Consider the following 15,686-nt stretch of genomic DNA (forward strand, 5'->3'; position numbering starts at 1 on the left):
GTTGAAGACAGCGGAACCACAGAAATATCATCGCAATATTTCTCATCAATAGCCTATGTCGGGATAGCCTGGTCGGTAGGGCCCATGTCCGAGAGTTCGTGGGCTTCAGCCCCACCCGCCGAAGACTCCCAGTGTAGTAAATGGTGACTGATGCACGTTAAATCTGTCGAGTCGCAAAGTCCTCCACGTTCCCATAACAAATTAATACCTCTGGGGAAGTCCGAGATAGCCTGGTTGGTAGGGCACTGGGCCAATGTCCAAGAGGTTGTGGGTTCGATCCCAGCCGGCCGAAGGCTCCGCGTGTAGGAAATGGTGACTGATGCACGTTAAATTTGTCGAGTCGCAAAGTCCTCCATGTTCCCATAACAAATCAATATCTCTGGGGGTACTGATCCAGGAGTTGTCTTCTAGATTAGTTCAAAATTACGAGGCTACGGAGTTAAATATTTGTAGTCGTAAAACCAGAATTGGGTCGTCTGTTCGACGACGGTTATAAAATAAAATACCTCTGGGGATACTGAATTAGAGATTGATCATTCTCTGATTCAGGTCACAATTACGATCTGTGGATGAATGAATGGAAGCTTAAATTGGTTCGCCCAATAAACAGGCGTGACGTATGGGTGTGGCAATAGTCGAATTCTTGGCCATAGATGGCGCCACTGGAAAACAAGAACAATCGCACCCCTCTGCCTTAACAGACATGCGTAAACAACAACAATAGCCTATTTTAGTTTTTTCCTAAAATTAAATTATCTGAAATTATCTTTTTCATAAAATTGAAACTTTGAAAAATGTGCAGTTATTGTCTTATGTTATTTAAATTTCGTGAATCATTTTAATTCTTTACTGAAAAATTTAAAAATACTTAAATCATAAACTGTGTTAGCAAGTTCGTGTTCTGATGAGGGTAATTCAGTAAATATGTCATAAATATTTATTTTCTTGACATGTTTCTTCTTAAATTTAAGTAAGTAATAATAAAAGTTTTAATTTTTTAAGCAAATGAATTTGTTCTTTCATATAAATTCTTTGACTCATTACAAAAAGTTATGATGATGATAATTAAGTTTACTGGCCGATAGTTTTAAAAATTGCGTTTGCCTTTATAGGTTTTTAAGTTTTATAACAGATCAAAGTATTAGAAAAATGAAAAATATATCCTCATTTAGAAAATTATTTACATTTCAGTGAATAAATTAAGCAAAAAGCGGAAATGAAACGTAGGTAGTGGAAAATTAGTAACGTACTTAAACAATGCCTTAATTTTGAAAAAAAAGATAATTTTAGAATATTAATTCTTCTTCTAATAATAAATATGTTTATTATTCGGACTTTTACATAATTGAGTTAGCAGAGGGATGCATATATTAAGGAAAATTTTTCATTTTTTATACTGCTTCCGTTTAATTACTTTCAAAGACGTTGAATTTTAATGAAACTTAAATATTTTCAGACATTTTTTATTGAGCAGTTAGCAAATTCTTATGCAGCAATAGTAATTAAAAGTTTCAAGCTGAGTTTAATGAGTAAAGTAAATTTTATTATCTTATCGTAAAATGTTTTGTTTATAAATATAAATTAACTTTTTGTCTTTAAATATGTGACATTAACGTGAAAGGCCTTTTTGTTATAAGAAGTACTATTTTGTTTATTCTATGCATGTGCCATATATTTAGCAGTTTTATACAAAACATATTTCCGTGATTTAATATTAAATTTAATAAAAGATGTTTGAACTTAATGTAGTTAATTTTTTTTAGTTTTTTTATGTAGAGTAATTAACAATGGTAACACTCCTTACACTATTACTCCTTAGTTAAAGTAAAAAAAATTTGAATGTAATGTGAATAACATTCTATTAATTCAATTTTTTCTCAAAACTGCCTTTAACAAAGTTATCGATTTTAGATCAATTTTAGATTTAGATCAATTTTAGATTTACGACTACCCATGTTCAACTCCGTAGCCTTGTACTTTTGAACCCTATTCAGAAGACAAGGGAATTCCTGGAACAAGTATTGGGAAAAATTTGCTTTCGTGGATGTAATTTTGATGGAATTAATCCGCATTTGCCTTAACATGGTGAGGAAAACCACGAAACTCTCTCGCGGTTAACCTGATGGCAAAGGGACTCTAATCCATGATCCATAATCCTTCTACTGAGGATACTTTACGTCAGCACTGTGGTCGGTGCAAGCTGTGTGCGGAATTCGAATCGACCAGCCATCGAACCTGGGTATCATCGGGAGGTGAGCGTTCTATCCCCTGAGCCACCACGGCCCTACCGAATGTATTTATTGAGAAAACAACAATGTGATAAAATTTCATGTAAATCCCAATGGTAACTTGTTGGTAACCAAAGAACTTGTTGGATTTTATTTCATTTAGTTTAAAAAAAAATTTCTCTTCGAAATATTTACTTTTAAAGTTTAAAGTAGAGTGTTATTTCATCATTATACTCAAGAAAATGATTCGTTGTATATTTTAAATTGTAATTGTATATTTTAAAGGATATATTTTTTGAATTTGTACTGTTTTAAAGTGCACTTAAACGTAGAAATAGCTTTTATTGGAAGTACTGCCTTCAGTAGACTATCAAAAAGATCGTATCTGCAACGGCATCTTATAACAATTTTGTCTTTTTTTTTTAATAAAAGATTTTATAAATTAAAATGAATTAAATCAAAGAATCGTCCTACTTAAACATGGTTTGGACGGCCACTATGGTATTGCAATCGGACAGAAAGTCCTCTTCTGCAGAATTCGTCGATTCCTTGTTCACCACCACTACACTGTCTGCTAAATTGATTCCAGAACGCAAAAGATCGTCCAAGCTGTTCATCCATGAAAATACACAAAATCTAATGAGATCACCTCGAATGTGGGCATTAAAAAAACTTTAAATATATGACTGGATAATTTTATTTCAATTCTATAAGTTTAATCTTTCTATAGACTACTAGTAACTCTATAAGTTTAATTTTTAAAGTATCATTATAGTCTGTCCATCTAAAGAAATCCCCTCCATTCGTCTGGAGTACTATCGGTGACTATGGTTTCAAGGTTGAAAGATCTCTATAGTACGGCTTTCAAGAGAACTCCTCTGAACAACCGTCTCGCGTCGTGGCGGATACTATGGTTACGAGGTAAGGTCACTTCGAATAGGGGTGTGGGGTGAATTAATCTTAGCGTAGGTCTTCGTAAGTAAACCAATCGACGCCTTTCCTCCGTTTCATCCCGATTAGAAATGTGTTCTAGCTTGTTACCATAGTAGCAGACAGCCCCAGACTTTCAGTCTGGAGGAGTTCTCCTCAAAGCCGATAAGCTATGTCCAAAGTTCCCCTCTAAAATGTGTTCTTTCTTGTTTCCATTGCAGCAAACAACTTCAGACTCGGTGGCAGAAAGAGTTCTTCAAATAGACAGACTATAATCTAATTTGTTTATACTTAAATTGATGATTTCGCTTATTAGATTGAAAAATAGTTTTTAAGTATTTGTCAACGAAGAATTATTGTATACATTACGGGAATTGCTAGTAAGTTACTTACTTGTCAATAGATCCTTGCATCCAATATACTAATGGAAACCAAGAAATCGCATCCAAAAATGCTTCATGTGGCCTGTTGAAAGATAATACGTATGTTTAATGCAACTTAATTGTGAGGAAATTTAATAAAAATTTTTTTTTTGATGAATTATGAATATAATTCCGATGTATATGGTCATTAATCAGAAGTTAATCATAGACATATCTTTATTTTCATTTTTATACTTTCTGATACATTGCTTCATGTAGTGGCTTTATGATATTTTAGCTTTGAATACCTTAATTTTGGATTCGACTTAGAATACGAGAGAACTTCTGGATCAACTATTGGAACAGTTCATTATTTTCTTAAAGGCATTTTGATTGGAAAGCCATTAAAATTGTTCATGGTTTGTTCATGAATCAGATAAAAAAAAAACCGTCATTAAATCTAACGAATAACTATGAAAAAGGAATTAAAATTATTGAAATTAGTTTATATATCAATTGAAATTGGAAGACATTTCTATTATTTCAATGCAATTTGAAGTCAATAGAGACTTCTTTCAGTTTCATTTGAGAAGTAAACTGTTGCAATAGTCTTAATTCCATTTCTTAAAATTTAATTTCATTTCTTCCTCGTAGTCGGTTGAAACTGAATTTTTTCTATGATGTCTTTAAATTAATTAATTTTATTCATAGAAGTGTTTTTCAGATTAATTTGGCAAATTAAATGATCGTGATGATTGTGATTCTTGTTTTGATTGATCTTAATAATGATTCGTCAATTTTTGGAAACGTTGCTAGAGTGTAGCAATACAACTACATATAGCTGTCCGATATTTAAAAATTGTTTTAAGATCAAAGAATAAGTATAAAAATATATAGCAAAAAAATATATGTAAGTATAACTAGAAATATTTATGGTTTGGCAACCTTACTGAATACTGACGAATCATTATCAAGATTGATCAAAATAAGAAATGCAATAATAAAAACCATAAAATTGACTGAATGAATCTGAAAGGCATTTCTATAAAGGAAACTAATCAATTTAAAGGCAATTTAAATTATCCAATTCTTCTAAACGTTTTTCCCCTTTAGCCCAGCGCTCAGAGTTTAACAAAATGCAATTGATTACATGTACTTTTAATCATGATTACAAGTCATCAAAATTTGAAACTACATAATCGCGATTATGAGCAATTTTAACTTGCTTTTACAATTATAATCATAATTACAAATTATTATCATTCCGAGTATTAATGATCTGTAATGATGATTCGGAAAGATTACAAAATTTGAGATTGCATTTGTAATCGCGATTATAAGCAATTATAACTTGCTTTTACAATCATAATCATAATTACATACTGTCATCATTCCGAGTATTAATGATCTATAATGATTCGGAAAGATTACAAAATTTGAGATTGCATTTGTAATCGCGATTATAAGCAATTATAACTTGCTTTTACTACTGTAATCATAATTACATACTGTCATCATTACGAGTATTACTGATCTATAATAATTAGGAAAGATTACAAAATTTGAGATTACATTTGTAATCGCGATTATAAGCAATTATAACTTGCTTTTATAATTTACAATATAATCAAATTGTCATCCTTACGAGTATTAATGAACTATAATGATGAGGTTATAATCTATGATCTTATGATTACATCTATTTTCAACCAAAACTGTAATATTGTTAACAAGTAACTGATTATTTGTAATAAATTAAATTTAACCTAAATGTAGGAGAGGTTTATAACCTGTACTGTAAGCTAATCATCGTGAAATGTAGTTACGTATAGGAAGAAAACATTTGTACTATAATAAATTTTCATCGTTTTTACTCTCATGCTTTTATTTCTCAATAACACGAAATATTGTTTTCAGCTTTTACGGATTCAAATGTTTGACGTAATCAGGCATTGAGACACACCCTTGACAACACAGCATAATCATTTGATTCCGAGAGAAAAAGAGAGCGAAAACAATTTTGGCTAATTCTAAAAGATGTTCCTTTGGGCGGAAATGAAGGGATGTCCTGGGGTGTGGAACATTTAGAACAGATTGTTTGAGTCAATAAATACATTGTCAGAGAGAGTTCAGGAAGATGCTTATTGAATTGGTACTTGTAAGGGAAAAAAAAGGAATAATCTTCGGATTCTTTCGGTTAAACAGTCACATTTTCAACTTGTAAAATTAATCATTTTTGACTTAAGCTTTATAATGTGTGATACTCATATTCTAGTAATCATAATCAGTGATAAAATAAATTTTCGGAATTGAACTGGGATTTATTTTTAGCGGATTTATGTTCAATATTTTTATAGAAATGTTAAGGTTCTCTGAATTAAACTAGCTCGAATAAAAAATAAAGTAAAATGCTCCCGATGTTGTTTATTAATTTCGCTTTGTGTCACTTTTAATTTCAATAACAATAAAAAGATATTTGCATTGAATTAAAAAAAACAAGCATGAAAAATCATAGAAAAATAAATTTTATAAATGAAAGTGAAAATAAAAAAAAATAGTTTATATGTTCTATGCGATTTTTTAATTTTTTAAAAAATGTATATTCTTTTACTATATACTTTTATACTATATACTTATACTATATGCTTTTTATAGTATATACTTTACTGTATATATTTTAACTATATACTTTTGGCTCCATTATATATTTTTCATACAATGCAACCGAATTTTTAATTTATGGAAAAAGAACTAAATAAATGAAATAACGATTGAAAATGTTATTTTTTCTTTGCAATTCACGCGCAGATAGGTAAAGAACTACCTATTTTTACTAACAACACATTTGGGAGTCGATTATCTCTATAATCCTTTTGTCCGATTCTAGCAGATAATTTGAACAGAACCGACAGAAACCGAGAGCTTTTAATGATGTAAATGAATATGTTTTCCCAAGAGAAACTAATTTTATAGCATTAACTGTATCTAATCCGTTTAGATGTCCTAATGGGTTGTTTTTATTTTTCTAAACAGAAAGCCATAAAAATAAATACCAATTTGGATATCATTTATTCAGTTAGTATCGTATGATTAAGTTATGTACTCAATAAACCACTGATTATAAATAAAGACTTTTCTAAGAAATCGTGGTGAATTCAAGCACGTACTTTTATTCGAAATAAACGTATTTCAGTTTTCGAGCTTTGGGAAAATCAATAATTCTGATAAATACACGGGACTATTATAATTAAACTGTAATTCGTTGTAACAACCGAAATTAGTGAGTATCAAAGGATTGTATGGGAAAGAAGATTCCTGGAAAGATTTCTTTCGTTTCGACACTCGTCAATAAGGAATGAAGAATGAAACACGAAAAAGCATAAAAACTAGAATGGTAACGATAAGAAAAAGACGAATGAATGAATGAAGCTAAAAACACGAGTGAAAGTTTGATACAAATTATCATAAAAAAATGATCTATAATTTTAAATTGCCTTATTACTATAGAAAATAATATTGCATTAAGGTTTCCACTGATCTTTACCTTTTAGTAGTCCTTATTTCAAGCTATGCAGGGATAAAATTCATATATGAATGCAGCCATCAGCATCACATTTCTCCCTAGTTTTGAAATTAAAATCTTTTTGTCCCCTGTGGAATATCCATTCCTATTTTGCCCTTAGTATCTTTGCTAAATTTGGTGCCATTTCAACTATTAAAACGCATTAAATATGTTTTCAAGTAGGTGCTTTTTTTCTTGCTAAATTTGGTGCAATTTCAGCTATTAGAATGCATTAAATATGTTTTCGAGTAGGTGAAGGTGCTGTTTTTCTTGCTAAATTTGGTGCCATTTCAGCTATTAGAACGCATTAAATATGTTTTCGAGTAGGTGCTGTTTTTCATGCTAAATTTGGTGCCATTTCAGCTATTAGAACGCATTAATTATGTTTTCGAGTAGGGGCTGTTTTTCTCGCTAAATTTGGTGCCATTTCAGCTATTAGAACGCGTTAAATATGTTTTCGAGTAAGGGCTGTTTTTCTTGCTAAATTTGGTGCCATTTCAGCTATTAGAACGCATAAAATATGTTTTCGAGTAGGTTCTGTTTTTCTTGCTAAATTTGGTGCCATTTCAGCTATTAGAACGCATTAAATATGTTTTCGAGTAGGTTCTGTTTTTCTTGCTAAATTTGGTACCATTTCAGCTATTAGAACGCATTAAATATGTTTCCGAGTAGGTGCTGTTCTTCTTGCTAAATTTGGTGCCATTTCAGCAATTAGAACGCATTAAATATGTTTTCGAGTAGGTGCTATTTTTCTTGCTAAATTTGATGCCATTTCAGCAATTAGAACGCGTTAAATATGTTTTCGAGTAGGTGCTATTCTTGCTAAATTTGGTGTCATTTCAGCAATTAGAACGTATTAAATATGTTTTCGAGTAGGTTCTGTTTTTCTTGCTAAATTTGGTGCCATTTCAGCAGTTAGAGCGCATTAAATATGTTTTCGAGTAGGTGCTGCTTTTCTTGCTAAATTTGGTGCCATTTCAACTATAAGAACTCATTAAATATGTTTTCGAGTAGGGGCTGTTTTTCTTGCTAAATTTGGTGCCATTTCAGCTATTGGAAAGCATTAAATATGTTTTCGAGTAGGTGCTGTTTCTCTTTCTAAATTTGGTGCCGTTTCAGCTGTTAGAACACATTAAATATGTTTTCGAGTAGGTGCTGTTTTTCTTGCTAAAGTATTTGTTTGATATTATTTAAACCGAGGTCATCTTTTTGTAACACGTGAAAAGTATGTTTTTTTTTATTTTTCTAATTATTATCAAATGTATTACATCGAAACTTGCTTTTATTTTATATACTTTAGATAATACGATTGTTGTATATTAATTGTATTTCTTAGCATTTCGTACAGTTAAACAAAACAAAAAAACCGAGATGAGGTCATCATTTTGCAACGCACCTTTATGTTACGGTTAAAGTTGTTATTAATAATAACGACGTTTTTTGATAAATGTGATAAATTATGCGCATTGATCATATTAACCGATTATTAATTATTGCTAATGAAGTTTAATCAGTGGAATTAATTACGTATAATTTATTGAAATTTCAACTCTAAGGTAATTTTTATGTATCTGTGCTGTAATAATGAATCCGTCATTGAATAGACTACTGGAGTTTAAAAAAAATGAATCATGGGAAGTACTGAATTCTTCTTATGTTTCAACTTAAAATAATGGCTTTAAAAGCTCATTTTTAAAAAAAAATATATATGTATCATCGTATCTACTGATGAATGATAATTTTTTAAAACTTCATTTCATAAGTTTTATCATACGACAAATGGAGGTTTAATAGTATAAAATTCGAAACAACTTATGGATTGATTTCAATGCATTTACTTTTAAAAATATGTTCTGTATATGTTACAGTTAAAGTAATAAATATGGCTGTTATTAATAATTACTGGTCGTTAATTATAACAATGACAAGTGCTTTGACAATTACTACATTGATCAGACTTCATTGGTAATTATCAGTGATAAGCGCAAATATGATAAATTATGGTCACTTTAACCAATTTACTTGGTTAATAATCGATGATTGTTAATATCAAGCGGTTATAATTACATTGACCGTAACATATATGCATTAAGAGTAATTGTTACGGAAAACCTTGTACGTTTAGTACTCTAGTCTTCTGAAGAATCTAAATTTTCTGAATTAGTGGTCTCTCTGATCCTCTGGTCACATCTGGATTAGAGGCTTTAAATCGGAATATTTTTTTTTATCTAACTTATATGTAATTCATATAATACTAAAAAGTATATTAAATTTTAATTACGTTAAATTTTTATATTAAATTTATTATTTATATTAAATTTTTTCCACTGATTTTTTAAATCTAAAAATAGATATTCGACTTACCGTCTTTCGAGGAGGAGGATGATTGGTCTAAGAGTTTGTGGAAGATGAAAGTGAGCTCGGAGTGGTACGATGAAATTGTAAATTCCATTGGAAGCAAAGTCAGCGGCTAAGATGATACAGCGACTAGGCCAGTTATATTCTTTGGCATTTCGGAAAGAGCAGTGAATGCATACCTAAAGGAGATATTAAATCTTCAAGAGCTCGGAACATTTATTTATATCTGATGTAACAATCTAATCGATGAGCAACCTTCATTCTCTAAAGTTGCTTTTCGCAATGTCGAGACGAAAAGTGTCGGTTTATTAATTAGTTTAATTTGCATTCAGTAGAACTATAATAATAAAATGAAGAGTTTGTGTGTCGGTTTTTCTCTTATTAATCCGGAAACGTTTGCTCTATCGTTCTGAAATTTGGACAACGGCTGTAAGGAGCAATTGTAGCCCCCAATCCTATAATTCCTTCAAGCTTTTCAATTTACAATTCCTTCAAAGATAACATCCGTTTGCTAGCTTATTGCTCTATTTGATGAAAAAAGTGTTTGTTGCACGTACTTAAATATTTAATGATTTTTTATTCTCTATGTCAGACGTTATTCTCGATGTCAACGTTAACGTGGTAGCATGGACGTACTACGTCACCAAATTAGTATTTCTTAAGTGATCTGAAATCACTTGTTTATTTTGTTAATAGTAATTCTTTTAAACCAACGTTTCTATAAAACTAAATAATTTAAAATCAACGATAATTGAAATGAGAAAAAAAATAGTTTTGTTTTGAAAGGCAGAATTAATGAAAAAGTGGTTCTAATTCATTTTGGAGAAACGTAAAAAATCGCCATTCTAATATTGAAGCCATCATGCTTAGTTAATTTAGGTATTACGTATATATTGAAATAAAAGAAAATTTAAGTGATGCACTAAAGAGTATAGTTACTTATTTGTGCAGGAGAACTGTAAAAAAATAGCCAAACTAATACTGACGCAGATTAGACTTTATTAATTTTGATAACGTGTACTACTGGAATTGTGTTAATTGGATAGTTTTAAATAAGAATTCTACAATAGATTTTCCGTAGTTTTAGAAAAGATTTTTTAGTGATTAGATTTTTAGATTTTTTAAATAGTGTAGTAATATTTTAATTACTTTGCATTAAAAGAACTTTTTTAATTTAATACCGTGTTTCGACGAAATAAGTCATGTTATGCTTTTGTTGCTTACGCATGTGATACGTTAAAGAAGTACTCCTACGCGTAAAAAGGCAAAAGAAAAAATATTTACGTGTGTGTATATATATATTTATACTTTTTCCAGTTATTTTATTATGATAATATTTTTAAGTTCAAAAAATAGACTCAGGCCATTTTTGAACCCATCTTTTAGAGAGGCAACATAATACAGTGTTTCGACGAAATAAGCCCTGTTTTGCTTTTGTTGCTTACGCAAGTGATACGTTGAAATAGTACTTATGCACGAAAAAAGGTAAAAGAAATNTTTTAGCAGAGTTGTCTACGCTTTGATTTTTTGTCAGAAGCGTAAAATGTCAGACCTCACAAATTTTCAGAGAGGCTAAATTGTAGGAGCCCGACTAGTTGGAGCAACAGTGACCGAAACATCCTAGCTTTTAGGCGTTTCTAGAGGTACGGTGTCTAAAGTCATGACAGCATACACACAGCGCGGAAAGACAAGCTCAGCAAAGCAAAATAGTGGACGGAAGGAGAAGCTGAGGGAAAGAGACCGACGGGTATTGAAGCGGATTGTAATGTCTAAAAAGAAAACAACTGCAGTCAAAGTGAGAGAAGAGCTCAATCAGCACCTGGATTCTCCAGTGTCAACAATTACAGTTACATTAGAGAATATTTACGGCAGAACAGCAATTTCCAAGCCTTCAAAATCTAGGGTGTTTCTATTATTTTGATAACTACCTGTATATATACTTTTTCTAATGATTTTATTATGATTATATTTTTAAGTTAAAAAAAATGAACTCAGGCCATATTTGAACATAAACCCATTTTTTAGAGAAACAGCATAATACAGTGTTACGACAAAATAAGCCTTGTTTTGCTTTACTTTTGCAAATGATTCGTTATAGTGGTACTCATGCGTGTTAAATAAAAAAGCTATGAGCAAAAATATTTAAAAAAAAAACGAAATACCTCATAGATTTACCTTATTGTTAATTAATCTAGTTTAAAACTTCAGATTATTTTACATTTCGAAAGGGGCTTAACTCATTTCTAATAAGTTAATTTAATCCGTTATTTAACTAAAACATGTAAGTCATATATAAAATATATATAAGTTCCAAGATAATTTCCTCCGACATAACATAATAAGAGATAACCAATTTAAGTTTTATTTATTTATTTTCCCTTTAAATATATATATTGCGGAAGATGTATGTTTAAGATAGTAATTTATTCAAAATATTAAATTAGTGAAAATGAAATGAAATAATGGTGATTAAAGGAAATATAATTTATTGACAATAGGCTTTCAATATTAGTAAATTGAATAATAATAATTGAGATTAATTTACTTGAAGTTGGAATTCAATAACAGGTGAATAATTTGATTAAATGATGTGGAAAATCGAGAGATGTTTATAACTTTGATCTATTGACAATCTACTGAATCTTTGATCTATTTCAATTTCGACGAACCAACTTAATTAATATTGTGAATTTTACAATTTAATAGTACTGAATAAATTATTTTGGACAATTTAGTGATATTTTATAGCCATAAATTGAATATTATTCTTTTAGAATTCGATTGCTAACTATAATAGCAAATTCTCAGTTCAACTTCATAAGTATTTTTTTTTGAAGTTTTATTTGAACGGAATTTTAAACGATAATGTAATTTAAAACTCCGATGGTGCTATTTTGTATTTATATCTAACAATTTATAACATTTTCATAAACAGTTTAAAATAACAATGAAAAGAGTATTAAAATTGTCATTTTGGAAAATGAAGTAGTCAGATATTTCCTTGCGCCTAAAGGAAAAATATGCACTTATTTTTTAAATGTAAAAAAATAAGTGCATATTTTAGGTGACTACAACATGTTCAATTTCTTAAAAAAAAGTTTTGAGCTTATCCAATGCTTTTTATTTATATAGTTAATATGAATTGTTACGTAATTGATTGGTATTTATAACACTTTATTTCATGTACTGAAATAATTGTTTTTTGTTTTGTTAAACATTATATATTAGTATTGTTAAAATTTAGTTATGTTGTATAATATTAAATTATTGTCGTTTTACATGCAAGTAAATTAAATCATTAAAATGATAAGAGTTTTAAGGAAATTTTTTTTTGTCTTGTAATTTAAAACAATTATTGAGAAACCAACGTAATTCATTACACAGCCAAAGATATCAATTTTCAAATGAATTATGCTGTACACCTGAAAATTTCTACATAAAAAATATTTGAATGCAAATTAAATTTTAACGGTGAAAGAGTCGGGATTGGTTATAATGTTTCAAGTTTAAATGACTTTACGAAGATGACGTAATGAAATGGTGTTATAAACTTAATCTGACGAATAAAAGAAACAGGATAAAAGATCAGTGGAATACTATTGTATAAAGAAATCAACTTTGTATCTTTTTACTTTTGAATTCGTTTTTTTTTTAATGCCGTAAGTTATGGCATTTTTCTTATTTAACTTTTTTTTTACCATCTCAAAATAATAGCTGAAGTAATTGATGGGATAGGCCTAGTAAACAACTAGTTGTATTGTTCTAGTGGTACTAGGAAGTGGTAGAAGTACTACTAAGAAGAAGTAGTCATTTTTTGTAGTTTATCCTATAAATGGTAACTTTTTGTTCTGAAGAAACTAAGTTGTAATTTTTATAAAAAATCGCAATAAATAATTTAAAAAATTAGTTCATAGAAACTTGTTCTAATTTATTGTTATTAATACTAGAAATTTTAAAGAATGAAGTCGAGGCAACTTACTTGAGCTAATTGTAAACAGCACAAAGCTTTTTTTTCTTTTAGTAGATAGCACAACGTTGGACTCACTCCCACGTAAGGAGAAACTGGAGGAAATCCTTTAACAATTCTAAAAATAAATATTTCATATTGTATTTTTTTAACAAAAATAAATGTCAAGAAATGCTTTTTTTTATTAATTTCTGGATATTAAAAAAATGTACGGTATCAAACTAATATTACTTTATTAAGAAACTGATTGAAATCTCAAAGTCATTCATTCCAATAGTCTCGTTTGCCAAAATATATATATTTTAAACATTAAGAAATTTTGACACAAATAACCCGTATGAAATTTAATATTTTAAACTTAGAACAAATAAATCTTTTTAATATTTTTGCAAAATCTTTTATGGATACAACTGTAATAGTTTCTTTTATAATAAAACCTGACAAAATTAGTATCTCAATTTGAATTTAATAAAGATGATAAGTCCTCCCTTATTATTAAAGTTTATCGTCACCCTTTCTCTTTACTTCCTTCAATCTGATAGAGTTATTACTATATCTTAGTGAATGTACTGTGCGCACGAAATTAAACGGACCACGCTGAATAACTTTAATCTAATGATCGGATCTTAGTCCTGGGGACTATCTTAATGGTTTTAGAAGATAATATCAGATATCCTAATTAGTTAATGCAGATGATATTTTAAGTTACAAAATTGGACATAAAAACGTACTTTTTCAGAAAAACCATATCGTGTTTTTCAGTGGATTCGGATTTTACGCCCGAAAAATATACCCCAAATATACCTAAAGTTTGGACCCCTAATGTTAATTTTAGTTTTTTTGCATATTTTGCCATATCTCGAGAACTTTTTAAGAGAATAAAATCATTTTTTTTCTCTCAATTCGTTTATCTAAAGGTTATTGCATGCAAAAAATAACTTTGAATGTTTATTCTTTTTTATTATTTTATTCAGTAATAGTCGGAAAATTTTTTTTGAATTGTGAGGTATACAATTTTTTTTACATCTTTTCAAAGAATGTAATTTTACATGACAAAATTTAAACAAAATCGATCGAATAGTTCCTGAATTTTTCAAAACGTCGTATATCTGGAATCTGCCCTAATTAATTAACATAATTGAAGGCACTCTCTAGAACCATTAAGATTGAGTCCTAGAATGTAAAGATCCGATCGTTTGATCAAAAGTTATTCAGGGTGATCCGTTTATTTTCTTGCGCACTGTAAGTTGCTTTGTAAAACTTGATTCTTAGGATAGACGATGAGAATAAGGAATGGTGATTTAATAGATTGGTCTGTCACGTAGAAATCAATACACACTCCTGGGCACTGATAACCTTTACATCTCTTGATAAATGAATTCATTCAAAGTGGTAATCTTTTCAGTCACGACACCCTTGTTCACATAACACTGCTGACTAACCGAGGGAGATTCAACTCTTAGCAACAGAATATTAATTAATTAAGTGCATCGCTTGGATGTTTTGATCGGTGTTTGGAGCATTGGGGGAAGTAATTTGATTATGTTTAAGCTTAGGACGCTTTATTCTGAAAGAGTTTAATTAATTTAGGGTTTCTTAAAATCAATTTTTAAATTATGATGTTGTGGTGAAGAATATTTTCCAGATATAGCGCGACAAATATTGATTTGAGACGATAGTTTTTTTAGGTTAAGTTTAATGAAATTAATAAATATGTGTTTCCTTTTTCTAGGCTTTTTGTTAAATGAAAAAAAAAATCGATCTAGTTATAAAAAAATGTTAGTTGTTAAAAAGATAATTTTTAAAAATACTGTTTCAACATTAATACAACGTAGAGATGTTATGGAAAAACTTTCCTGTTTCTACTTGTAATAAGTTTTGGTCAATCAGATTATGGATACATTTAATGCAGTATTTTGTTTAGTTTACTTACAACCTTAAATAAATAGAGATGTTTTTTATATCTCCGTAAGGTTAACTTCTTCCTTTTGCTGAACTAGATCCACAATCTAGAAGAGTGCAATCATTGGTCTTTTGAAGGTAGCACAATGGGGATCTATTTAAGTTGAGGAAAAGGGGTGCAAAATCTCTTTAATATCAAGTTAAATCTTATTAGCGAGTAAAACAAATTATAATTTCATACCCACATAGCACAGAAAATTTAGTTTAAGTTTAAGGAATACTTAAATACTTCTAAAAATGTTTCTGTAATTTTCATTACATATTTCACCTTAATCGCAAACGTAAATTTTAAGTAGATAGAAAAATTATCGGATATA

The 15,686-nt window shown here is 29.5% G+C and overlaps 1 protein-coding gene across 4 annotated transcripts in view; it reads right to left on the reverse strand.

Moving 5' to 3' along the window:
* Positions 1 to 15,686, reverse strand: part of LOC107438721 (potassium channel subfamily T member 2) — a 497,563-nt gene that overhangs the window by 15,623 nt on the left and 466,254 nt on the right. For all 4 annotated transcript variants that reach the window (XM_071179918.1, XM_071179919.1, XM_043041898.2 and 1 more), the window contains 4 exons: positions 13,420 to 13,525; positions 9,447 to 9,619; positions 3,552 to 3,623; positions 2,703 to 2,837 (listed from right to left, as the gene is read on the reverse strand). In XM_071179918.1, the coding sequence (XP_071036019.1) occupies positions 2,703 to 2,837; positions 3,552 to 3,623; positions 9,447 to 9,619; positions 13,420 to 13,525 (486 nt within the window). The remainder of the gene's footprint in view (positions 1 to 2,702; positions 2,838 to 3,551; positions 3,624 to 9,446; positions 9,620 to 13,419; positions 13,526 to 15,686) is intronic.

Source organism: Parasteatoda tepidariorum, chromosome 1, assembly GCF_043381705.1.
Source record: "Parasteatoda tepidariorum isolate YZ-2023 chromosome 1, CAS_Ptep_4.0, whole genome shotgun sequence".
Lineage (NCBI taxonomy): Eukaryota > Metazoa > Arthropoda > Arachnida > Araneae > Theridiidae > Parasteatoda > Parasteatoda tepidariorum.